Source organism: Podarcis cretensis, assembly GCF_951804945.1.
Source record: "Podarcis cretensis genome assembly, chromosome: 16".
NCBI lineage: Eukaryota > Metazoa > Chordata > Lepidosauria > Squamata > Lacertidae > Podarcis > Podarcis cretensis.
In genome coordinates this window covers 26116558-26142634 of record NC_137186.1, presented here as the reverse complement: position 1 = coordinate 26142634, position 26077 = coordinate 26116558, and the positions used below count along the sequence as shown (strand labels likewise).

Here is a 26077-nt window from a genome sequence, read left to right as displayed (position 1 = left end):
TGAAGTTGAGAGGAGGGGGTTTATATTCCTTTTTTATAGTTGCTTGGTTTTTATTGTCTCATATGTTGAAAACTTTCGATAAAAATAGTTTTAAAAATGAAACTCGCAAGCAGGACCCCAAGCCCAAAAGGACTCTCCCCCTCTTCTGAAATTGGTTCCCAGAGAGCCTGCCTGCTGCTGCTTTTCCAGGGGTCTTGCAATGCCCACTTGCTGCCTCTGGAATAACATCACACTCTCCCCCCCACAAAGATACTGAATTTTTTATATTTGCTGGGGGGGGGAGCGGAGGGAACCGGAGAATTATTGTCAGCTGCTGTTCTCTCCTTAATGGGGTTGAGGGGAGCCTATAATGTGTTGGGATTTGCTCTGGGAACAGAAGAGGTGGGCAATCTGATTAGGGGGAGAAATATCTTCCCCCCGAGCTGGCTCAATTACCTCCGAATGGTTTTCTAATTGACTTAGCGCTTCTCTGTGAGCACTTAGCTAGGTCAAACGCCTGCCGTCGAGCGAAGCGGCTGGTGGGCTTGATATATGACGTATTCATTTCCAATTCCCAAATGGAACAGAGGAAGTGAGTTTTGATGGCAGAAGCCGGGACGTTTGTGGAGGAGGGGGCGCTGCAAAAACAAGAGAAGACTCCGCTTAGCTGGTTTTGAGCCCAGTTTTAAAACAAAGGGTATTATCAGGTAGGATTCAATCATACAAGAACAGGCTGCGTCAGACTAGTGGTCTGTCTAACTTACTCTTGTTTACACTGACTGGTGGGACGCGGGTGGCACTGTGGGTTAAACCACAGAGCCTAGGACTTGCCGATCAGAAGGTTGGCAGTTCGAATCCCCGCTACGGGGTGAGCTCCCGTTGCTCGGTCCCTGCTCCTGCCAACCTAGCAGTTCGAAAGCACATCAAAGTGCAAGTAGATAAATAGGTACCACTCCGGTGGGAAGGTAAACGGTGTTTCCGTGTGCTGCTCTGGTTCGCCAGAAGCGGCTTAGTCATGCTGGCCACATGACCCAGAAGCTGTATGCCGGCTCCCTCGGCCAATAAAGCGAGATGAGCGCCACAACCCCAGAGTCAGCCACGACTGGACTTAATGGCCAGGGGTCTCTTACACTGACTGGCAGCAGCTCTTTAGAGTTCCAGGCAAGGAAGATCATGCTATGTTGGTAGACGGAGGCAGTGGGCCTTTGTGTACCAACTACTGAGAACAACAGGTGAGGAGAGCCCTGTTGTACTCAGGCACTGCTTGTGGGCTTCCCAAAAGAGGATTTGGGTTGACCACTGTTGAGAACGTGATGCTGGATTAGATACGCCTTTGGTCTGATCCAGCAACGCTGTCCTTCCTTTGCCCGGGATATAGCCAGGTCTGGCAGGTTGTAGGTCTGCAATGGCTCAGTTCCTCCCTGCTCCTCCCATTCTATCAGGAATTTTGTAGGGCTGTTTTTGTACCCTGAGAAGAACGAATTCCACCGGTCTTGTGGTCAAAATGAGACTCCTGTCCCGACACCTTCAGGACCAACTCGATTTATTGTGCCAGGGGCCACAGGAGAATGAAGCTGCCTTTTATCAGATGCAGAGAAGACCATCCTGAGAAAACGGGACAGGAAAGGAGCTCCTGAACCCTCAGAGATGGATGGGCGCTTTGGAGTCTGCGGGCGAGGAGGCTTGAGTGCAGGAATCGGTGATGCTGCAGTCCGTCGTCGGAGTTCCCTCTTGGAGCTTGGGCATCTGGCCGGATGTGGGAGAAGGAACAAGCCATTAGTAGCGTTATAAGAATCCTAAGGCCTCAAATATAAATTAAATGTTCATAAATGTACAAGGCGAACGCATACAGAAGTATATAAACCACATGTCTGAAATAGTACAGGAGAGCAATCCTGAAGCCATGTTGACTCTCCCGGTGACCTCAAATATTCCTCTGCAAGGAGGAAGGAAATGAGGAAACCCTTCCAATTGTCTTTTCAGTTATAAATCCTGTCTTAAGAGCGTATTTGTGTATGAATAGGGTGAGCCTGTGACCTGGAACTCGGAAACTAAAGTATTAACCATCACAAAAGAATGGCCAGACTGCCCAGGTAATGCAATCAGTGACCATTATCAGGTATCCTGGCAGATAGGATTTCTGTTGTAGACCGCTGCCTTCTGTGATGTATGGATGATGTGTTTTTTTAGGGGGGGGTCTTGGGCTAGGAGGGGGAAAGTGTGTCTTATAGAGCAAAAAATATGGTGAGCAGTTTTTTCTTATAAAAGTTGCAAGACTGATCAGAGTCCCAACCCAGCCAGAGGCCACCTAGAGACTGAAGGCTGGTCGGCAGGGAGGTGGGTAAAGCACTGCTTTGCTCACCCCACCCCCTCAATGGTTCAGCCTGACCTACACTCACAGGAAAGCGAGATGATGGAACAGACTGTTCCATTTTAGGTGCATGGAGGGCTCTTAGCACAAACGATGAAAAAGGCCTTGGGGCTCTTTGGCGCAGGGAGGGGTGCAATATAAATAGGTGGGGGTTGGAAGGGACCTGAAGTATCACCTCGTCCAACCCCTTGCAATACAGGAAGTGGAACCAATGGCAGGCAGAGACACCAGACTGGTTGTAAGAAAGGAGGCAGGCAGGTCGTGGGGCTGGCTGAGACCGGACTGAGGTTGGTGGGGCAGTGCCCCATTTCCCTTCTAATGGACCAGCCTCCAGGGCTCTTTCCTCTGTGCACTGAGCAACATTCAGGTGCATTTTGATAGCCCATCGTTGAATGTCGCTTGGCCAACAAGCTGGTGTGAGAAAGAGCCCCAGTTCTGCCAAGGTGAGAGGGGCGCTCTTTGAGAACTCCTGCCCCTCTCGACTGGCCCAGGGTTGGCAGAGCTCCCCAGGGAATTTGTCACAGAGCACGGGCATTTTGGGTCTAGGATCACAGATGGCCTGAGCCCCATCTGTTCCATCCATTCAGGGGCACCCTCCCCGCTACCTGGTCAAACTTCCGGGCACTGTAGACTTCGTTCTTGTTCATGAAGGTCAGCAAGATCCAGTCGCAGAGGAAGGAGCCCTGTAGGAGGAGGAGAGTGATCAATCAACACCAGAGCAGGAAAAGTCTTTTTTAATTTTATTTTTTAATTGAATGAAGCAAGAGAGAGGAGGCCACGGTCCACAATACTCACCACTCCCACTGACGTCAGCGCCGTGGCCAGATTAATGATTGTGGGGATAAGGCTGAACTTCCCTGCCTAAGGGGAGAAAGGGACAGAATCACTATTAGCCCTGCTTGCAGTGACCTTGAAGAATTTAACTGATGTGACAGTATGTCTGGTTTGGATGACTATTTTGCTTTTTTTTTTTTTTTTTTAAATGATTTTTATTAATTTCCAATTTTTTATCACAAACAAGAAAAAAACAACAACATAAAAACAAACAAACAACAAACTCATATTTTCTTAACCTTATTTTCATAACCCTCTTTTCCCGGACTTCCCCATACCTTCCCCTTTTTGCACCCTTAATTTAGTACCATTATTCAGCAACCTTTCTTGCCCAATTAAATATAAATTCATCCTCTTTTTCTACTCCACCCTAAAATTTAAACCCAATTATCGCTGCAATTCTACGTCTTCTTTCCCCTCAGCATTTTAACACTCCTCAGTTTTATAATAATTCTTAAGATACATCTTAAATTTCTTCCAATCTTCTTCCACAGTCTCTCTCTCTTGGTCGCGGATTCTGCCGGTCATTTCTGCCAGTCCCATAAAGTCAATCACTTTCGCCTGCCATTCCTCCAGCGTGGGTAGCTCTTGTGTCTTCCAATACTTTGCTAGAAGAATCCTTGCTGCCGTAGTAGCGTACAAAAAGAAATTCTTATCCTTCTTCGGCACCAACTGGCCGACCATACCCAAGAGAAATGCCTCTGGTTTCTTGTTAAAGGTGCACTTAAGCACTTTCTTAATTTCATTATAAATCATTTCCCAGAAGGCCTTAATCTTTGGGCAGGTCCACCAAAGGTGGAAAAAGGTACCCTCAGTCTCTTTACATTTCCAGCATTTGTTATTGGGCAAATGATAAATCTTCGCAAGCTTGACTGGGGTCATGTACCACCTATAAATCATTTTCATAATGTTTTCTCGTAAGGCATTACATGCCGTAAATTTAATACCTGTGGTCCATAACTGCTCCCAGTCAGCAAACATAATGTCATGACCTATGTCCTGTGCCCATTTAACCATAGCTGACTTCACTGTCTCATCTATTGTATTCCACTTCAACAGCAAGTTATACATTCTTGATATTGGATGACTATTTTGACTGTGCAACGCATTTTATTCTGCTTCTACTCTGTTTTGTGCATTTTGTCTTTTGTAGTGGCTTTGGCTAGTCAAAGTAAATAAATAAATGATAACGATAATAGTGCCTTTGACATGTCTGGAACATGTCCTTGAACCAGGGCCATGCTGCTTGCTTACCTGGATGGCAGGTGGGGGACAGGTGTGCATGGAGGAGTGCCCACAAACCTCCCGCAGAATGTAGTCTACTGTAAAGGTAAAGGTACCCCTGGGACGGTTAAGTCCAGTCAAAGGCAACTATGGGGTCCTGGCGCTCATCTCGCTTTCAGGCTGAAGGAGCCGGCGTTTGTCCACAGACAGCTTTCCGGGTCTTGTGGCCAGTGTGAATAAACCACTTCTGGCGCAACAAGGCACAGTGATAGAAACCAGAGCGCATGGAAACACCGTTTACCTTCCCGCCGCAGTGGTACCTATTTATCTACTTGCATTGGCATGCTTTCAAACTGCCAGGTTGGCAGAAGCTGGGATAGAGCAACGGCAGCTCACCGCGTCGCGGGGATTCAAACCGCCGACCTTCTGATCGGCAAGCCCAAGAGGCTCCGTGGTTTAGACCACAGCCATCCCTGATGTAAGAGAGAGATGTACCTGTTGCACCTCTCTTGTACCTGCCGACCTCACCTTTCACCCCAACCTCTACTGGCATGTGATTCCTGAAGCTTGCCCGTAAGGGAAGGCCGCTCTTAGCCTGAAAACAGTTCCTCCAGCCCCCCCCCCAAGCCCTACTTCGAAAACTACTTTTGCAACTCGGCGCCTGCATCCCGGTAGCCCAGCCCCATGTCTTGTCGGAAGTTGCATACGACCGAGCTACTCCTCCGCGGACATGTCCTCCAACGGTGATTAACGACGTAAGCCTTTGATGAGGCTCCAGGCACTTTCCCATTACAAAGTGTATCCATATAGCAGCAGAAGGACGAGAAATATATAAGCTACATTGCTACGTTTGTTTCTAACTGCGCAGACAGAAAAGAATATACATCCTCTCTCTGTGAGAGACAGTGAACCAACTGCTACAAAGAAACAGGAAACCAGTAACAACAACTTCCATCTCCTGTGAGACTTCCAACAGTCTGGAATGTAAACAGAGTCTTGTGACTCCAAAAACTGCACAGTGGCATAAACAGAAATCTAACATGTCCCTCCTATAGCAAGCATCTCTGTCCCTTACCTGCCCGTGCACAATCACATCGATGCGGATGCCGTAAGCCTTGATCAAGGTGCGGGTGCTCTTGCCCCTGTGCTTGTAGTACTTGGCAAACCTGGGGGTCAAAAGCAAGGGGGGTGAGCAAGGCTGGCTGCTGCCATAAAATGCCCAGAACCTTGGCACAGAGAAACCTGGCCCTCCTGCATGGCTGCATTGGCAGCAAGCAAGGCTGTTGAGAAAATACTTACTTCCCCCACCTAAACATACACCGCCTGGTAGAAAATGTTGGAGCTTAAAAGGTCACTATTATAATGGTGAGTGCTGCTCCACTCACTCATTGGCTGAACGCCTGTGATGTCACAGAATGTATGTGTATTCTTCCCTCCCCCGGCCACACCCCTCACTAGAATGCGCCTTTGAACTCTGATCATGCCTCTTGCTTCTGTGGATGGAGGACTGATAGGGAGCTGGAGAAACAAGTCTACTCCACCCACTTTTGGCCCTGGCATGTTCCCCCCACCCACCCAGAAGGGAATGTGACCCTCAAGCTGAAAAAGGTCCCCCACTCCCCAGAGCTATGTGTCTTAATGTCAGCAGATCGGGGCTGGGACGAGGGGCTCCGGGCCTTGGATGTTGTGGAACCTGCAACACCCTTTGCAAAAGAAAAACCCTCCCTTGCACGCAGGTCAGCTCAAGTTACATGACCCCCTCTTCCTTCTACTGCTTACATCATAGCTCTGGCTGCCGTGAGATGTGGGAATGGCTGCTATTGGTGGGGGGGGGGCTTTGAAAGGGGATCAGACAAATTTGAAGGAGGAATAGGAAGGTCCATCTGTTTAGCGCATGGGTAGGCAAACTAAGGCCCAGGGGCCGGATCCAGCCCAATCGCCTTCTAAATCCGGCCCGCAGACGGTCCAGGAACCAGCATGTTTTTACATGAGTAGAATGTGTCCTTTTATTCAAAATGCATCTCTGGGTTATTTGTGGGGCATAGAAGAAGAGGAGGAAGAGTTTGGATTTGATATCCTGCTTTATCACTACCCTAAGGAGTCTCAAAGCAGCTAACAATCTCCATTTCCCTTCCTCCCCTACAACAAACACTCTGTGAGGTGAGTGAGGCTGAGAAGTGTGACTGGCCCAAGGTCACCCAGCAGCTGCATGTGGAGGAGCAGGGAAACGAACCTAGTTCACCAGATTACAAGTCCACTGCTCTCAACTACTACACCACACTGGCTCTCATTCATTTTTATTTTTTTTCAAAATATAGTTGGGCCCCCACATGGTCTGAGGGACAGTGGACCGGGCCCCTGCTGAAACAGTTTGCTGCCCCCTGGTTTAGCATGGTGGCCACATGGAAGCAACAGCACTGTGGGAGGACTACGGCTTTCATGCGCTGCTTGTGGGCATCCTGGAGGCATCTGATTGGCGACTGGAACAAACTGGGTACTAAATTCCAGCTCCACAGCTAAGGGGTTGCCCTGTGGAGCTATCTCTACGCGGATCAGTGTGGAACAAGAGGCTGCTCTGATCACCTTCGGGCAGCTAAATGTCTTGAGTTGGCTCTGGCCCCGTACAAGCGAGCCAGGAGATGCATTTGTCCCATGCACACCACACCACAAACACGCAAATGCACCAGTGGCGTCTGGTCAGTGGACCAGGGGGATTAGACTAGTCCCCCAAATGTTCCAGGTAAATTAGTGTATTAAAGCCTGGTCCCTTCTTCCCGGAGCCCAGGAAGCTTCTGCCTGGCTTAGGGAAGAGGCATGATGCTCCAACAGGGTGCAAGAGCTCTCCTGCCATCTTCTCAAAGCCTGTCCAGCTTTGGAACGGAGGCAGAAGGGCTCCATAATCCTGTCAGAGGCCTGGCGTGTCCTTCCCAATGCCCAGGAAGCTTCTGCCCTCCCCTATCGCCATTGCATGCTGGCACCTCTGGCCCTACGAAAAGTTTCACCACACACCACTGAAATGCACCAATACATCACACCAACACAAACAATACAAGTATTATAAGAATTCTAAGGTCCCAGATACAAAATAAATGCTCACAAATGTACAGTGGTACCTCGGGTTACAGACGCTTCAGGTTACAGACACTTCAGGTTACAGACTCCGCTAACCCAGAAATAGTACCTCAGGTTAAGAACTTTGTTTCAGGATGAGAACAGAAATTGTGCGGCAGCAGGAGGCCCCATTAGCTAAAATAGTGCTTCAGGTTAAGAACAGTTTCAGGTTAAGAACGGACCTCCAGAACGAATTAAGTTCTTAACCTGAGGTACCACTGTACACGGCAAACACATACATAAATATATAAACCACGTGTCTGCAATAGTACAGGAGAGCAATCCTGAAGCCAGTTTGACTCTCCCAAATTGACCTCCAATATTTCTCTGCAAGGAGGAAGGAAATGGGAAAGCCTCTCCACTGTCTTTTGCTTACCTGTCTTAAGGGCGTATTTCTGTATGAATAGAGTGAGCCTGTGCCCTGGAACTCAGGAACTAAAGTCTTAACCATCACACAAGAATGGTCAGGCTGCCCAGGTAAAGCAATCAGTGACCATTGTCAGGTATGCTGGCAGACAGGATTTCTGCTGTAGACAGCCTCCTTCTGTGATGTATGTATGATGTATTGGGGGGTGGTCTTGGGCTACAGGGTGGGCGATTTCAGAAGTCTATATAAGGGCTTACGCACCATTGTTCTGGGTTCCTCCTCCCTCCTGCGTGTGGTGAGTGTGGACCCTGTTGTTCCTTGAATAAAGATCTGGCTTACTAGCTGCTTTGCTTCTCAATATAGTTGGCCTCTGTTTTCTCCTCCTACCGATAGGGAACCCACTTAAGGACTCTATATGGGTTCTTGGATACCCCAGAAGGGAAAAGAAACAGCTTTTTCTTATAACACAAGTAAGGGATCCTCCTTTGCCAAGATAGCAAAACAGCTGGAGCCTTTCCTTCCAAAACAAGGATGTGCTGTTACCTGTAATTGTATCCAGAGGAGGCCTGGGCCCACTTGGGGTCCAGCCTGCGGAAGGAATAGCGGGGGTTGCACATCGTATCCGGCAGGTCCAGGTTGCAATTCCAGTTAATGATCACCCCAATCACGCCGCCCTGCCAAGGGAAAGCGGGGTCAGCAGAGGGAGAGGACCTCTTTCCAAACACCTAGACCCAGAATTTGGGAAAAGTTTGAAGGGATAATGAAAATTGGGCTACTCCACAGAAACCTGGGACTCTCGATGGAGTGACTGGAAGTCATAATAGAAGTTGTGTTGTGAGAAATTAATGTATTTTTTGGTAATTTGTATCATCCTTTGGGTTTTTTTTTCTTTGTTGACTGTTTTTTCTTTCTTTCCAATCAATAAAGCAATTAAAAAAGAAAGAAAAGAAAGTGGAGGTGCGAGTTTGCAGAAAGGGATCATAAAATGCAATTTGATGATAGTACTCTTGGCTCAGGCCAACAACCTGCCTTTTTCCATCTTCCTGCTCTCCTCCCATGGGCCAAACAAAAGCACATTTGGGCAGCCCAGGAGCAGGACCCAAACTGAACAGCATCCTCCCACTTTGTGGTTCACAGCAGCTGGTATTTAAAGGCATGATGCTTCTGTCAATGGAGGTAGTGCACAGCCAGGGTAGCTGGGAGCTGGTGAGAGCCTTTTATCCTCCATGAATTTGTCCAATCTTTTAAAGCCATCCATGTTGGTGACCATTACTGCCTCCTGTGGCAATGAGTTCCACAGTTTAACACAGTGCAGCATAGCGAAGTTCTTTCTTTTATCTGTCCTGATTTTCCAACATTCAGCTTCATCAGGTGTCCACGAATTCTGGTGTTAAGAGAGAGAGAAACTTTTCTCTGTCCGCTCTCTCCAAGTCGTGCGTAATTTTATCAGATTCCATCATGTCGCCTCTTACCTTTTCTCTAAACTAAAAAGTCCCAAAGGCTGCAGACTTTCCTTGCACAGGAGTTGCTCCAAGCTCTTGATCGTTTTGGTTGAAACTTCTCCAACTCAGATTAAATCAAATAAACAAGGAATATTTGGTGTTATGTTGGAGGGGATGCCAGGAAACAGGAAATTATGTTCACATGTGGTGGGGGTGTAAATATGTATACTTTTTTGGCAAAGAGTGTTTAAGGAGATAACAGAAATCACTGGGTTAAAGCTGACCAAAAGTCTAGAGGTAGCATTCTCATCAATTTACGACGGGGTGGAAGGTTCACTGGTTACGAAGGACTTGCTCCCAAATTTATTGGCAGCTGCATGAATTATTATAGCTAGGAAGTAGAAGGGGCAAGCAGAATATAATATACTGTTGTTGTTGTTGTTGTTGTTGTTGTTAATACCCCACCATCTGGCAGGCTTTCCCCAGCCACTCTGGGCAGCTCCCAACAGATTAAAAACAGAATAAAACATCACACATTAAAAAACTTCCCTAAAGAGGGTTGCCTTCAGAGGTCTTCTAAAAGTCAGATAGTTGTTTATTTCCTTGACATCTGATGGGAGGGCATTCCACAGGGCGGGCACCACCACCAAGAAGGCCCTTCTTCCTCTAAAATGGAAAGGTGGTATAAAGAGGTGTGGGATATAGCTATTAATGAAAAATTAACATGTGCCATTAAGGTAAGATGGGGAATATGCCAGAGAAATGATTTTGAGGAGATACGGAGGGTGTTTGTAGAATTTGTACTGTTAAAATGGAAAAGGGCCAAATGGGTGGCGCTGTGGGTTAAACCACGGAGCCTAGGGCTTGCCAATCAGAAGGTCGGCAGTTCAAATCCCCACGACGGAGTGAGCTCCCGTTGCTCAGTCCCTGCTCCTGCCCACCTAGCAGTTCGAAAGCACATCAATGTGCAAGTAGATAAATAGGTACCACTCTGGCGGGAAGGTAAACGGCGTTTCCGTGTGCTGCTCTGGTTTGCCAAAAGCGGCTTAGTCATGCTGGCCACATGACCCAGCCAGTAAAGCGAGATGAGTAAAGCAACCCCAGAGTCGGTCACGACTGAACCTAATGGTCAGGGGTCCCTTTACCTTTACCTTTTACCGCAAGAGGTGTTGAAATTTTGGGAGATCAGATGGTAACAATGGAGTGGTCTCAGTGGTGGGGTGCACTTTCTTTCTTTCTTTCTTTCTTTCTTTCTTTCTTTCTTATATTGTCAAAAAAGAAAAAGAAAGAAACTTCTCCAACTCTACAGTATCCTTGTTGAGGAGAAAAAATTCCTTCCAGTAGCACCTTAAAGAGCAACTAAGTTAGTTCTAGGTATGAGCTTTCGTGTGCATGCACACTTCTTCAGATACACACGAAAGCTCATACCTCCATTGTTACCATGCACACGAAAGCTCATACCTCCATTGTTACCATGCACACGAAAGCTCATACCTAGAACTAACTTAGTTGGTCTTTAAGGTGCTACTGGAAGGAATTTTTTTTCTTTTATTTTGTTCTGACTATGGCAGACCAACACGGCTACCTACCTGTAACTTGTTGAGGAGAGGTGACTAGAATGGCACACCATATTCCAAGCACAGCTGCTCCATAGATTTGTATGGTGGCCTTAGGATATCGGCAGTTTCATTTTCAATCCTGTTGATACGGAATCTACTGCCCCTCACACCCTGGTAGCATTTGTTTATTGCATTTATATCCCACCTTTTTCACCCCAGAGAGCTCAAAGTGGCATATGTGGTTCTCTTCCTCCTCATTTAATCCCCACAGCAACCCTGCAAGGCTGAGAGCAAGCTACTGGGAAAGGGCTACAGCTCATCTGTCTTGCATGCAGGAGGTCCCAGGTTCAGTCCCCAGCATCTACAGTAGGGTTGGGAGAGACTCCCCTGCCTGAAATCCTGGCGAGCTGCTGCCAGTCAGTGTAGACAATATGGAGCTAGATGGACCAAAGGTCTGGCTCGCTATAAGGCAGCTTCTCATGTGCCTACAACTGGCCCAAGGTCGCACCTAGAGAGCTTCACAGCCAAGTGGGGATTTGAACCCTGCTCTCCCAGGCGATAGTCCAGCACTCTAACCACTAGGCCACACTGACTATCTGCCCCACTTCATTACTCCACTGGTCAATGAAATCCTTGCTGGGGTAAGTAAGAGTGTGGAGTCCATCTAGCCGAAGAGCTAATCCCACGGGGATTAGGAGCAGCCGAAATGGCTGAGAGATGAGCTTCACTGAAGCAACCGATAATATACCCTCCATCCCAGGAGAGCGATGAGAGTCGATTGGGGCTGATTGATATGAAGAGAAAGGCAATTAGAGGGCAGCCAGCTACCCGGAATTGGCAACCGGAGGGAGGTTGTGGGCATCCCACAAGTTGGCGGGGGTTGTGGAGCAGGAAACATCAGGCTGGAGCTTCCGAAGGGGGCAAACTTGCCAAGTTGCCAGAAGATATGACGACGGGCAAATCCGTCAATTTCTGTTTCTCTCAATGTGAGAATTTTTCCAAACTTAAGTTCAGTTCTCCGTGTTTTCAAACGAGTTTGTGATTTATGAAAATCCATCAGCGTTTTAATGTGATTCCTGCCCCCCTCCTATTATATATACAGTTTGCATTCTGTGCATTATTTAAGCTAACATTTGCAGTTTTTTGCACCCGTTATTTAGGGGAAATCTGCAGGTATGCAAATTTCAAAGGACGGTTGTTTCGGTTTGAGTGTTGTTTTGGGAAGTGTGAATTAGGCAGGTGCTCCTTAAATTTGAATTGAATTGAATTGAATTTCTCTCCTCTGCACCCAGACAGAGGTTCTAAGCCATGGGTAGGCAAATTAAGGCCTGGGGGGTGGATCCGGCCCAATCGCCTTCTAAATCCGGCCCATGGATGGTCGGGAATCAGCGTGCTTTCACATAAGTAGAATGTGCCCTTTTATTTAAAATGCATATCTGGGTTATTTGTGGGGCCTGCCTGGTATTTTCACATGAGTAGAATGTGTGCTTTTATTTAAAATGCATCTCTGTGTTATTTGTGGGGCATAGTAATTCATTCATTTTTTTTTCTTTTCCAAAATATAGTCTGGCCCCCCACAAGGTCTGAGGGTCAGTGGACCGGCCCCCTGTTAAAAAAAGTATGCTGACCCCTGTCTAAGCCATCCTTTCAAACCTGCTGCCCTCCAGAGGTCATTGGAGTTCCATCAGCCTCATCCAGCATGACCAACATTCAGGGACAATGTTTGCTGTTGGTTTTCAACACTTGCAATGGGGCTTGCATTTAGCAATGTTTAAATTTGCTGCCTGATGCAAGTCCTGTTAAGAACGCTTCCACTCAGGCACTCCTGATCTGATCCTGCCCCTGACAAAAGCAACACGACTTGCTTTCGGTACTGAGTTTGTTCCCAGTCACTCCTTCGATTGCATTTGGCACTGTTCAAGTTCACTGCTGAATGCAAGCCTCCAAGCTCGGAGGCGCGAGGCATCGGGTGAATGACAGGTGAGCAGCATGTTGCCAAGAGTCTCCTCAAACCCGAAGCCGTCCTTGTTATTATGTACAGCACTGGCCCCAGCACTGCATCTCTCCTCTGCAAAATCATATTCCTTTTAAAGAGATCATTAGAAGAAGAAGAAGAAGAGGAGGAGGAGGAGGAGGAGGAGGAGGAGGAGGAGGAGGAGGAGGAGTTTGGATTTGATATCCCGCTTTATCACTATCCGAAGGAGTCTCAAAGCGGCTTACATTCTCCTTTCCCTTCCTCCCCCACAACAAACACTCTGTGAGGTGAGTGGGGCTGAGAGACTTCAGAGAAGTGTGACTAGCCCAAGGTCACCCAGCAGCTGCATGTGGAGGAGCGGGGAATCAAACCCAGTTCACCAGATTACGAGTCCACCGCTCTTAACCAGTACACCACACTGGCGAGTGGCCTTCACTAACCGCTTGCTCATGAAAGAACATTCCACCAGGAAGGCCTGGCTGGAAAGAAGGCACCCCTGATGCAATAGCTCAGTGGCAGAGCACCTGCTTGGCATGCAGAAGGTCCCAGGTTGAATCCCTGCCAGCATCTCCTGGTAGGAAAGACTTCTAGAACCCTGGAGAATCATTGGAAGGACCAGGGATCTATTTGAATACTAATCTACATGTTTAGTTCAGCACTACAGTGGTACCTTGGCTCTCAAACTTAATCCGTTCCGGAAGCCCATTCCAAAACCAAAGCATTCCAAAACCAAGGCGCGCTTTCCCATAGAAAGTAATGCAAAATGGATTCATCCGTTCCAGACTTTTAAAAACAACCCCTAAAACAGCAATTGAACATGAATTTTACTATCTAACGAGACCATTGATCGATAAAGTGAAAGCAATAAACAATGTACTGCAGTCACACACATCAGTCAGTCAGTAGCTGAACTGGGTTCCACAAAAACAAAACAAAAAAAGAGACACAAAAGCAAAAAAGCAAAATAAGTAGCAAAAACAGGCAGACCTCAATGTAACACTCAAAACGGAGCACATTCAGATTCCGAAAAAAGTTCGCAAACCAGAGCACTTACTTCCGGGTTTGCAGTGTTTGGGTTCCAAGTTGTTTGAGTACCATGACGTTTGAGAACCAAGGTACCACTGTAAAATATTGGGGGGCCCATGTAAGCCCCACTATGGATGTAGCCAAGGGGGAGGCAGGTGGGCAGCTGCCCACCTAAATCGATCAAAAGCAATACAAATCAATACAAATCTGAGGTTCTGAACCAAGGTACCACTGTATTTTTCTTACAATCATAAGGACTAGAAACCTAACTTCTCTTTCAGGGTACATACAACATGTTCTTTGCATGCAGAAGGTCCAACATTCCATTCCCAGTAGCACCTCTAGGTAGGCTTGGAGATACTGCCTGCCTTTAACCCTGGAGAGACACGGCTGCTGGCCAGTTCTGAACCAGACGGACCTGACTTTCTACAAAGCAGCTTCCTACATTCCTACACGACCTTTACCTTTTCAGCCAGGTGGGTGAAGTTCTCTCCCGCTTGCTCCACAATGAAGCCCAGCTTGAAGATGGGGCAGTAGAGGCCTGTGGTTTCGTTGAAGGTGCAGCTCTTCAGGTAGCTGTCGTCGTTGTCCTTGACGTTCCCTCTGGAGAGAAGACGGAACAAGGATCAGGAGCAAAAACTCTCCTCCTGTGTGCTGCCGGACTTTTTCTGGCACAGCAAAAGTGCATCAGAAAAAGCCAAGTTGATACACATGGACAAATCTGCCGTCGGACATCATTCTGCATGCATTGCAGTCACTGGGCAGGTCAAGATTTTGGAAACCAGTTTGGGAACTTCCCTCCAAGGGCCTAGGACTTGGGTCAGGCGACCAACCCTACCTGGATGCGCTGGTGCTCTTACTTGGTAAACCGGAAGCGAGGGAAATGGATGTTGTTCTTGATGAGGATGGTGAACTCTGGGGCCATCTTTGACAAGTTCTCACTAGGAAGCAAAGATGTCTGCTGTTAAAGTCAGGTTAGAAAGGATCACACACACAAACACATACACAAGCATACACATATACAGTGGTACCTCGGGTTAAGAACTTAATTCGTTCTGAAGGTCTGTTCTTAACCTGAAACTGTTCTTAACCTGAGGTACCACTTTAGCTAATGGGGCCTCCCGCTGCTGCAGCCGCACGATTTCTGTTCTCATCCTGAAGCAAAGTTCTTAACCCAAGGTACTATTTCTGGGTTAGCAGAGTCTGTAACCTGAAGTGTCTGTAACCTGAAGTGTCTGTAACCTGAAGTGTCTGTAACCCAAGGTATCACTGTAACACTTTTCCTGAAAGACCTGCATTGGCTCCCAACACGTTTCTGAACACAATTCAAAGTGTTGGTGCTGATCTTTAAAGCCCTAAACGGCCTCAGTCCAGCGTACCTGAAGGAGTGTCTCCACCCCCATTGTCCAGCCACTGAGGTCCAGCTCTGAGGGCCTTCTGGCGGTTCCCTCACTGCAAGAAGTGAAGTTACAGGGAACCAGGCAGAGGGCCGTCTCGGTAGTGGCACCCACCCTGTGGAATGCCCTCCCATCAGATGTCAAGGAAATAAACAACTATTAGACTTTCAGAAAACATCTGAAGGCCAGCAGCGGAGGAAGGTGCTCGGGCGCCTGGGGCGGCGCACCCAGGGCAGGGCGCACTGTGGAGCCTCTGCCTGCCTCTCAACCGCCCTACAGCTGGGGGGGAGGCAGCGGGTGGACCATTTGGGCAGCGCAGAGCCTGCCTGCGCCTAAGCCACCGCATCTCTCCCAGGAGAGAGGCATGGCTCAGGCACACTGCAGGCCCTGAGGTGAGTGCCGCCTGGCATTTTGTCACCCCCCTCAGTGGTGACACCCAGGGTGGTCCACACCTACCACACATCCCTTCCTCCGCCCCTGCTGAAGGCAGCCCTGTTTAGGGAAGTTTTTAATCTTTGATGTTTTATTGCGCTTTTAATTGTGTCAGGAGCTGCCCAGAGTGGCTGGGGAAACCCAGCCAGATGGGCAGAGTATAAATAATAAATTCTTATTCTTCTTCTTATTATTATTATCTCTGTTTATCTCCATGTCCCTCCTTACCTGACAGATGCTGCGTCCTCCACTGGGCACCAGGCTCTAATCTCACAGGTTTTCATGCTGTAGTTATAGGAGATACAGCGCCCTGTCTTCTCTCCTATAAGGGATGAAAGAACAGGGGCACAGGTGAAAACTAGTCACCCCACAACCCCATTTTTTGAGCCTGATGGGGTGTTGTCACCTCAATATCGCCAGGAGGGATGGCATCTGGGAGAATGGCGTCTGCACTAGAAAGCCTTCCCCAACCTGGTAAATGCTGGATGTTTTGAACTACAACTCCCAGCAGCCCCAGCCAGGGCAGCTGTGCTCTCATCAGCTGTAGTGTCATGCAGCTGCGGAGGCCAGAGCAGATGGGAGTTGTAGTCCCAAATGGCTGTGCTGACTGGGGCTAATAGGAGTTCTAGTCACAAATGATGTTGCTGGCTGGGGCTGATGGGAGTTGTAGTCTCAAATGATGTTGCTGGCTAGGGCTGATGGGAATTGTAGTCCCAAATGGCTGTGCTGACTGGGGCTAATAGGAGTTCTAGTCACAAATGATGTTGCTGGCTAGGGCTGATGGGAGTTGTAGTCCCAAATGGCTGTGCTGACTGGGGCTAATAGGAGTTCTAGTCACAAATGACGGTGCTGGCTAGGGCTGATGGGAGTTGTAGTCCAAAATGGCTTTGCTGACTGGGGCTAATAGGAGTTCTAGTCACAAATGATGTTGCTGGCTAGGGCTTATGGGAGTTGTAGTCCCAAATGGCTGTGCTGACTGGGGCTAATAGGAGTTCTAGTCACAAATGATGTTGCTGGCTAGGGCTGATGGGAGTTGTAGTCTCAAATGATGTTGCTGGCTAGGGCTGATGGGAATTGTAGTCCAAAATGGCTTTGCTGACTGGGGCTAATAGGAGTTCTAGTCACAAATGATGGTGCTGGCTGGGGCTGATGGGAGTTGTAGTCCCAAATGGCTGTGCTGACTGGGGCTAATAGGAGTTCTAGTCACAAATGACGGTGCTGGCTAGGGCTGATGGGAGTTGTAGTCCAAAATGGCTTTGCTGACTGGGGCTAATAGGAGTTCTAGTCACAAATGATGTTGCTGGCTAGGGCTTATGGGAGTTGTAGTCCCAAATGGCTGTGCTGACTGGGGCTAATAGGAGTTCTAGTCACAAATGATGTTGCTGGCTGGGGCTGATGGGAATTGTAGTCCAAAATGGCTTTGCTGACTGGGGCTAATAGGAGTTCTAGTCACAAATGATGTTGCTGGCTAGGGCTGATGGGAGTTGTAGTCCCAAATGGCTGTGCTGACTGGGGCTAATAGTAGTTCTAGTACAAATGATGTTGCTGGCTGGGGCTGATGGGAGGTGTAGTCCCAAATGGCTGTGCTGACTGGGGCTAATAGGAGTTCTAGTCACAAATGACGGTGCTGGCTGGGGCTGATGGGAGTTGTAGTCACAAATGATGTTGCTGGCTGGGGCTGATGGGAGTTGTAGTCCCAAATGGCTGTGCTGACTGGGGCTAATAGGAGTTCTAGTCACAAATGACGGTGCTGGCTGGGGCTGATGGGAGTTGTAGTCACAAATGATGGTGCTGGCTGGGGCTGATGGGAGTTGTAGTCCCAAATGGCTGTGCTGACTGGGGCTAATAGGAGTTCTAGTCACAAATGATGATGCTGGCTGGGGCTGATGGGAGTTGTAGTCCCAAATGGCTGTGCTGACTGGGGCTAATAGTAGTTCTAGTACAAATGATGTTGCTGGCTGGGGCTGATGGGAGGTGTAGTCCCAAATGGCTGTGCTGACTGGGGCTAATAGGAGTTCTAGTCACAAATGACGGTGCTGGCTGGGGCTGATGGGAGTTGTAGTCACAAATGATGTTGCTGGCTGGGGCTGATGGGAGTTGTAGTCCCAAATGGCTGTGCTGACTGGGGCTAATAGGAGTTCTAGTCACAAATGACGGTGCTGGCTGGGGCTGATGGGAGTTGTAGTCACAAATGATGTTGCTGGCTAGGGATGATGGGAATTGTAGTCCAAAATGGCTTTGCTGACTGGGGCTAATAGGAGTTCTAGTCACAAATGATGGTGCTGGCTGGGGCTGATGGGAGTTGTAGTCCCAAATGGCTGTGCTGACTGGGGCTAATAGGAGTTCTAGTCACAAATGACGGTGCTGGCTAGGGCTGATGGGAGTTGTAGTCCAAAATGGCTGTGCTGACTGGGGCTAATAGGAGTTCTAGTCACAAATGATGTTGCTGGCTAGGGCTGATGGGAGTTGTCGTCCCAAATGGCTGTGCTGACTGGGGCTAATAGGAGTTCTAGTCACAAATGATGTTGCTGGCTGGGGCTGATGGGAATTGTAGTCCAAAATGGCTTTGCTGACTGGGGCTAATAGGAGTTCTAGTCACAAATGATGTTGCTGGCTAGGGCTGATGGGAGTTGTAGTCCCAAATGGCTGTGCTGACTGGGGCTAATAGTAGTTCTAGTACAAATGATGTTGCTGGCTGGGGCTGATGGGAGGTGTAGTCCCAAATGGCTGTGCTGACTGGGGCTAATAGGAGTTCTAGTCACAAATGACGGTGCTGGCTGGGGCTGATGGGAGTTGTAGTCACAAATGATGTTGCTGGCTGGGGCTGATGGGAGTTGTAGTCCCAAATGGCTGTGCTGACTGGGGCTAATAGGAGTTCTAGTCACAAATGATGTTGCTGGCTGGGGCTGATGGGAGTTGTAGTCCCAAATGGCTGTGCTGACTGGGGCTAATATGAGTTCTAGTCACAAATGATGTTGCTGGCTGGGGCTGATGGGAGTTGTAGTCCCAAATGGCTGTGCTGACTGGGGCTAATAGGAGTTCTAGTCACAAATGATGTTGCTGGCTGGGGCTGATGGGAATTGTAGTCCAAAATGGCTTTGCTGACTGGGGCTAATAGGAGTTCTAGTCACAAATGATGTTGCTGGCTAGGGCTGATGGGAGTTGTAGTCCCAAATGGCTGTGCTGACTGGGGCTAATAGTAGTTCTAGTACAAATGATGTTGCTGGCTGGGGCTGATGGGAGGTGTAGTCCCAAATGGCTGTGCTGACTGGGGCTAATAGGAGTTCTAGTCACAAATGACGGTGCTGGCTGGGGCTGATGGGAGTTGTAGTCACAAATGATGTTGCTGGCTGGGGCTGATGGGAGTTGTAGTCCCAAATGGCTGTGCTGACTGGGGCTAATAGGAGTTCTAGTCACAAATGACGGTGCTGGCTGGGGCTGATGGGAGTTGTAGTCACAAATGATGGTGCTGGCTGGGGCTGATGGGAGTTGTAGTCCCAAATGGCTGTGCTGACTGGGGCTAATAGGAGTTCTAGTCACAAATGATGTTGCTGGCTGGGGCTGATGGGAGTTGTAGTCCCAAATGGCTGTGCTGACTGGGGCTAATAGGAGTTCTAGTCACAAATGATGTTGCTGGCTGGGGTTGGTAGGAGGTGTAGTTCTAGAACATCTGGAAGGCAGAAGATTGGGAGGTTTGTAGTTGTGGGTCCCAAGGCATGGTCTGGAGAGGCACCACTTCGCTGAATGTCTAAACCTGCTCAGTGCCTGGATGGGAATTGCATGCACACCTGGGAACAATCCAAGGTTCCACAACAAAAGCGGAGTACAGATGCAAGAAAAGAAATAAATGGCTAAAAACCCAGGAGAGAGCCAAGCCAGGGATTTCACAACTCGCTCGCTTAGAGCCTGAGTCACGCTGGTTCCTGTCACGAGACAACCCCATTGCTCACCATTCCCCAACATATCCATCTCTCCTGCATGGCAGTCCCTGTCGGAGCGGCACAGAGCCCTCACGTTCTGCAAAAGGCGGACAAGAGAGAGTAGTTAGTGTGGGATATGATACATAAGTAGCAGCCAAGTACAACATTCCTTGTTTTCCTAGAGTGGACATGCAGGGGAATGTTTGGTCCAACCAGTCGAAAACTTTCTGTTTCCTCCTGGCTGGGACATCCTTCCTTTGCATGTGACTAGAGGTGGGCGTGACCTTCCTGTCCAGGTAACAAAAGGGCAGGGCACACTGCACACACTCTCTCTTTGACTTCCTCCATCGTTGGAGCAGCTTTTTAGCTAGAGACGCTCTATTGGCTTCCAGTCAACACTGGGATTATCCCCATATGGGATAGATCCACGTGTATATGCTTTGTAACTGTCTGCCTTCAAGGATCTTACTGTGAACTGATGTGAGTAAACAACTTTTATATACTTTACACAAGATTGTGGTGTGTTTATTCTTTTAAGAGGGATATAAGGGAACTTACCAGGAACCTAACAGTGAGAGGCTTACACAAGCCTGCAACCAGTTATCCGCTGTGCTTTTAAAAGGGGAATGTAAAACTCTGCTAAGTAAAGGAATTTGCTAGCACAAGTTAGGAAGGATATTAATAAACAATATATCCTCTCCTGCCTCCCTGAACATTCCCACAGTTAGAAGCACAGCAAGATCCACAGTTCCTGCGGCGCAACATCTGCCTCAACAGGATGGTTCGTAGTGCCTCTTTTAATGAACTGGGCAAACTTTTGAGATAAAGGAATCGGGAAGCGGATAGCCAATCAGGGATGTGAAATATTTGGCACGGCCAATTCCTACCTCGGGGCAGGTGTCCTGAGTCTGTGAGGGGGTGACTTGGACGCGGGTGATGATGCTGAAAACACTGCCTCCCTGCAGACGAGATGGAGAGTTAGAGGTGTTACGCAAATTTTTATAATGATGGGGGGGTTGCCCCTCCAGCATGCAGTGTGCACCCACCCACCCTTTATCCATGCACACGTCTCCTCAAAGCACCACATAACGCACGACACCACACCATTCTAATTTCATTTGACTCAGGGAAAGGAATAGCTACCAAGGGGAAACTTGGGAAATGAGTAGACAGCCATAATCCCTGAAACCTGGGGTCATGTACGCAGCAGCCCCAGGACAAGAGAGAATTGCTGGCATTCTGGCAAATGGGTGCCAGACTACCTGTCATCCATGGAAAATAGCAAAAAATCCAGGAATGGATTAGCTCTCAGTCCGGACAAAGAAGTGTAATTACCTGGCCTGGAAAACCAGGGACTTGTAAATATTTCCATTGTATCACTTGATGGGTGTATGGTGGTGGGCAAGGAAGGCTTAGAGGCAAACCTGATGAACCAGTTTCTGCCAGATGACCCTTCCCTATTTGTGACATATGTATGATGTATCTGTGATGTATGCAGGATGCTTCACCAAAGGTGTTTGTGGGCAAAGCATCCAACCAATCAGCCTCGTGAGAATCCTGGGCACTTTTAGAACATGAGAAGAGAACCTGGCCGCTGGATCAGGCTAAAGGGGGGGCGGTGTCCCTCTAGCCTATAATCCAGTTCTCACAGTGACCAAACACATACTTCAGTGTTGGGCCGGCTCAAGACATTTTGGAACCTGAGGCAAACCACAAAATGGATGTCCCTTTCCCACCAGGTAAGAAGAGGTGAGTGATGATCTACAAAGGGGGAATAAAGATACAGTTAGGATTTGTTGCCCCTGTGGATTCTGCCACCTGAGGCAATCGCCTCAACTTGCCTCGTGGTTGGGCTGGCCATGCCTCAGTGAAAAGCTGCAAGCAGGACCTAAGTACACAGCACTCTCCCTATTTGAGTTACCCAGTAAACATAATTGAGTCTCCCCCCCCCCCAAAAAAAGGGTTCTGGAGTCCCCCTCCCCTCCAAAAAAGAATGGTTCTGGAGGCAGATCATTTGTTCCATTTTTGCCCCAAAGGCTCTACACGATGTCCCTGTGACATTAACACATGAGAGTGCTGGAGGTGAAATAGTTAAACAGGTTACCCAATCAGAACCCGGGGGTGGAGTCAGAGGGACTATAAAACCAGCTCTGGGAGGGGCGAAGGAAGGAGTTCATTGGGAGGTGGGTGGTTGGTTGGAGTGGGAGTGAATTGGGATAGAGTCTGTGGGTAGGTTGAGTTAGTGTAGCGAAATAAGCTGAGTCAGGAACAGTTAGAGGCTAGGAAGACAAGTAAATATCTGAGAGGTGGTTTAGTGAGTAAGAGCAGGTAGCGGAAGTTATAGGTCTGGATAGGCACCCCATGATTGTAATAGACCAATACCATTTATGAAACCACACGCTTGTTAAACTGCAATAAATAAACAGAAGTTTATGTTCCAATTTAACTCTGGCTGGACTCAGTATTGTACCAGGTAGGGCCTGGGTGGTGGCAGCGAGAAATAAAGTGGTGGCACAGGGATCAATAGACGGTGAAACGTCCGGGGACCCTGTGTGATCGCCACAGTCCAACACAGGTTTTTATGACATGGCATTGTTGGAGACCTTATCATCGGGGAGAACGATTGTGGTGCCCTGCAGAGGTTGGGTTTCCCAGCATGCATCAGTCCCAGCCAGCATAGCCTGTGGCCACATCAGGAATCATGGGAGTTGTAGTCCAGAACCATCTGGAGGCATAGGAGCCAACTCCTTGGGGTACCTTCACACACACACACACACACACACACACACACACACTATAATAGTTGAGGGTGCTGGGCCACCCCAAGTTACTGGGCATTGCCATTCAAATGGTGTGCGTGTGTCATGTCATGTGATTGATTATGCAGCCCCCCCAAAAAAAATATTCTATTCAAGTTTGTACCCCTGACAGGAGGACACCCATTTGTCTCTTTTTGCCTCCCATAATCCAAAGGCGACATCCCTGTGCTGCTTCTGCCGCTGAGTTCAGGTGTGTGTTCCTGTCTGCAGAGGGCGCTCTTGTGGGCTCACCTCTGGAGGCTTCACATATTCCTCCACATCCCAGACCTTGTGCTGAGAGCGACTGACACCCTTCACTTTAGTGATGACGGAGCTTTCTGGGCCCGACTCGCTCTCCTGGTAGCCCTTCTGGATGATAAACACGTACCTGTTGAGAAACCAGCAGAGTCTTGTGGCACCTTTGTTATAAGAATTCTAAGGTCCCAAATATAAAATAAATGCTCATAAACGTACAAGGCAAACACATACATAAGTATATAAACCACATGTCTGAAATAGTACAGGAGAACAATCCTGAAGCCAGTTTGACTCGCCAATATTTCTCTGAAGGGGGAAGGAAATGGGAAAGCCTCTCCACTGTCTTTTGCTTACCTGTCTTAAGGGCATATTTGTATATGCATACAGTGAGCCTGTGGACTGGATTCAGGAACTAAAGTATTTACCATCACACAAGAATGGTCAGGCTGCCCAGGTAAAGCAATCAGTGACCATTGTCAGGTATCCTGGCAGACAGGATTTCTGCTGTAGACCGCCTCCTTCTATGATGTATGTATGATGTTTTTTGGGGTGGTCTTGGGCAATTTCAAAAGTCTATACAGTGGTATCTCTGGTTACGTACTTAATTTGTTCTGGAGGTCTGTTCTTAACCTGAAACTGTTCTTAACCTGAAGCACCACTTTAGCTAATGGGGCCTCCCGCTGCTGCCGCGCTACTGCTGCCCAATTTCTGTTCTCATCCTGAAGCAAAGTTCTTAACCCGAGGTAATATTTCTGGGTTAGCGGAGTCTGTGACCTGAAGTGTATGTAACCAGAGGTACCACTGTATAAGGGCTTGCACACCACTGTTCGAGGTTCTCTCTCCCTCCTGCGTGTGGTGAGTGGGGACCCTGTTGCAACAGTTTAATAAAGATCAGGCTTACTAGCCGCTTTGCTTCTTAAAAATTCTCTGGTTCGCCTCTGTTACTTTCTCCTACCGATAGGAAACCCACTTAAGGACTCTATAACAGGCTCCTGGATACCCCATAAGGGAAAAGGAGCAGTTTTTTCCTAGAACACCTGAAAGACTAAAACCTTGTATTAACAACATAAGGACAGCCTGGTGGGTAAGGTCACTGGCCCACCTAGTCCAGCCTCCTGCTCTCACAGTGGCCGCTGAGATGCCTGGGGAAAACCCCACAAGGAGGACCTGAGCATAAGAGCAACATTTTCCCCACCTATGGTTCCCAGCAACTGGGATTCAGAAGCACTGCTGCCTCCAGCTGTGGAGACAGAGCATAGCCATCATTGCTAACAGCCATCGATAGCCCTCTCCTCCCTGAATTTGTCCAATCCTCCAGTCGGAGGCCATTGCTGCCTCCTGTGGCAGTGAGTTCCAAAGTTGAACTATGCATTGTGTGAAGCACTTCATTTTATCTCTCCAGAATCTTCCAACAAAGGGGATGTCCACTAGTTCTAGTGTTCTGAGAGAGGGAGGAAAGATTCTCTCTATCCATCCTCTCCATCAGATGTCAAGGAAATAAACAACTATCTGACTTTTAGAAGACATCTGAAGGCAGCCCTGTTGAGGGAAGTTTTTAATGTTTGATATTTTATTGCATTTTTAATATTTTGTTGGAAGCCGTCCAGAGTGGGGCTGGGGAAACCCAGCCAAATGGGCGGGGTAATAATAATAATAATAATAATAATAATAATATGCTGAAGAAGAAGAAGAAGATTATGCCATGCATAATTTTTAAAAACTTCTACCATGTGGCCACTTACTCGCCTGCTCTCTAAACTAAAAAGTCACAAACGCTACAACCTCTCCTCGTCTGTATTCAGTCCATCATCCCCTTGATCTCTTTGATTCTACTTTTCCAATTCTACAATATCCTTTCTAAGGTGTGGTGACCAGAACTGTACGCTAAATGTGGTCACACACCATCAATTTGTATCAACAGGGCTTTTTTATCCCATTCTAGCACCACTCAGCAGGGCGCCGTTGCCATTACAGTGGTACCTTGGGTTAAGAACTTAATTCGTTCTGGAGGACCGTTCTTAACCTGAAACTGTTCTTAACCTGAAGCACCACTTTAGCTAATGGGGCCTCCCACTGCTGCTGTGCCACCAGGGCACGATTTCTGTTCTCACCCTGAAGCCAAGTTCTTAACCTGAGGTACTATTTCTGCGTTTGCAGAGTCTGTAACCTGAAGCGTTTGTAACCTGAAGCGTCTGTAACCCGAAGTACCACTGTATAAGAGAACAAGGGAAGCATTCATGTTGAGTTCCGGCCCCTCTATTTCTAGAAAAATAGCACTGATTATGATACTGACAGTTTTATTTTCGATTCCTTCCCGAATTATCTGTAGCATGGACTTTGCCCTTTTCACAGCAAAACCACACACTAGGTTGACATATTCCCCAAGATATCTGGTACAATCCCAAACTCTTCTCTCCAGTCTGTCGCTGCCAGTTCAGATCCCATGAGTATCTATATGAAATTAAGATTATTGTTTTTTTGCCCTGACTTTAATTTGATGACACTGAATAGTATTTGCCATTTTACTGCCCGTTCGCTCAGTTTGGAGAGAGGTCCTTTTTGGTGCTCTCAGCAATCTCTCTTTCTTCTAACAACCTTGAACGATTTAGTATCATCAGCAAACGTCCCCACCTCACTGCTCACCCCTAATTCTAGATAATCGATGAACAAGTTGAAAAGCACATATAGCAGCCCACTAAGCAAAACAAGCAAAAGTCACCGCCCCTCCCACCCCCCCCCCAAAAAAAAAATGCAGCAGGGCTCACTTCCCACATTTATAAGAAAGTTAACAGAAAATATATTTTCCCATCACTGGCCACCCCATTCAGTTCTGATCCTAGAACTGTAGAGTTCAAAAGGACCCTGAGAATCTTCTAGCCAAATCGTCTGCAATGCAAGAATATGCGGCTGGGATCAAACATACAACCTTGGTGTTATGGCACCCAGTGCTTTTTTTCGGGGGGGAGGCAGGGGTACGCATACCCCAAACATTTTGTGAATCTTTGTACTTTTGTCCATTTACTGTATTTATTTACCCTGATTTGAACTATCAAATTGTGATTTTCTGGAGTCAAAATGAGAGGAGTACCCCTAAACATTTTTTTTTGGGGGGGGGAGCACTGTCGGCACCGACTGAGCTCTATCCAAATGCTCAGTTCTGAGTCTCAAAAAAAAAATCACCGGATTGCAACACTTCCCATAGACAGCCCAGACTTACCAGATGAAATAGACCAGGATGAGGAGCTGAACAAGTCTATAGATGACCCCAAGGTTCCTGTTCTTCACCACAATCACCTTGGGAGTCTCGTAGTTCCAGAACTCCCAGAAATAATCTAGGCACCCCATCATGTATTTCCCCCCAGGGTTGGAAGCGTGGGGGTGGGG

The 26077-nt window shown here is 47.9% G+C and overlaps 1 protein-coding gene across 1 annotated transcript; it reads right to left on the bottom strand.

The window, feature by feature from the left end:
• Positions 1 to 1505: 1505 nt before the first annotated feature.
• P2RX2 (purinergic receptor P2X 2) lies at positions 1506 to 26041 on the bottom strand (the record flags this gene model as incomplete). Its single annotated transcript, XM_079956954.1, has 12 exons — positions 1506 to 1725; positions 2956 to 3033; positions 3146 to 3211; positions 5484 to 5574; positions 8430 to 8560; positions 14353 to 14491; positions 14749 to 14829; positions 15946 to 16039; positions 19668 to 19734; positions 20525 to 20596; positions 22688 to 22823; positions 25911 to 26041. 12 exons carry the CDS (start codon positions 26039 to 26041, stop codon positions 1621 to 1623), a joined length of 1191 nt encoding a protein of 396 aa, XP_079813080.1. The 3' UTR covers positions 1506 to 1620.
• Between the last annotated feature and the right edge of the window lie 36 nt (positions 26042 to 26077).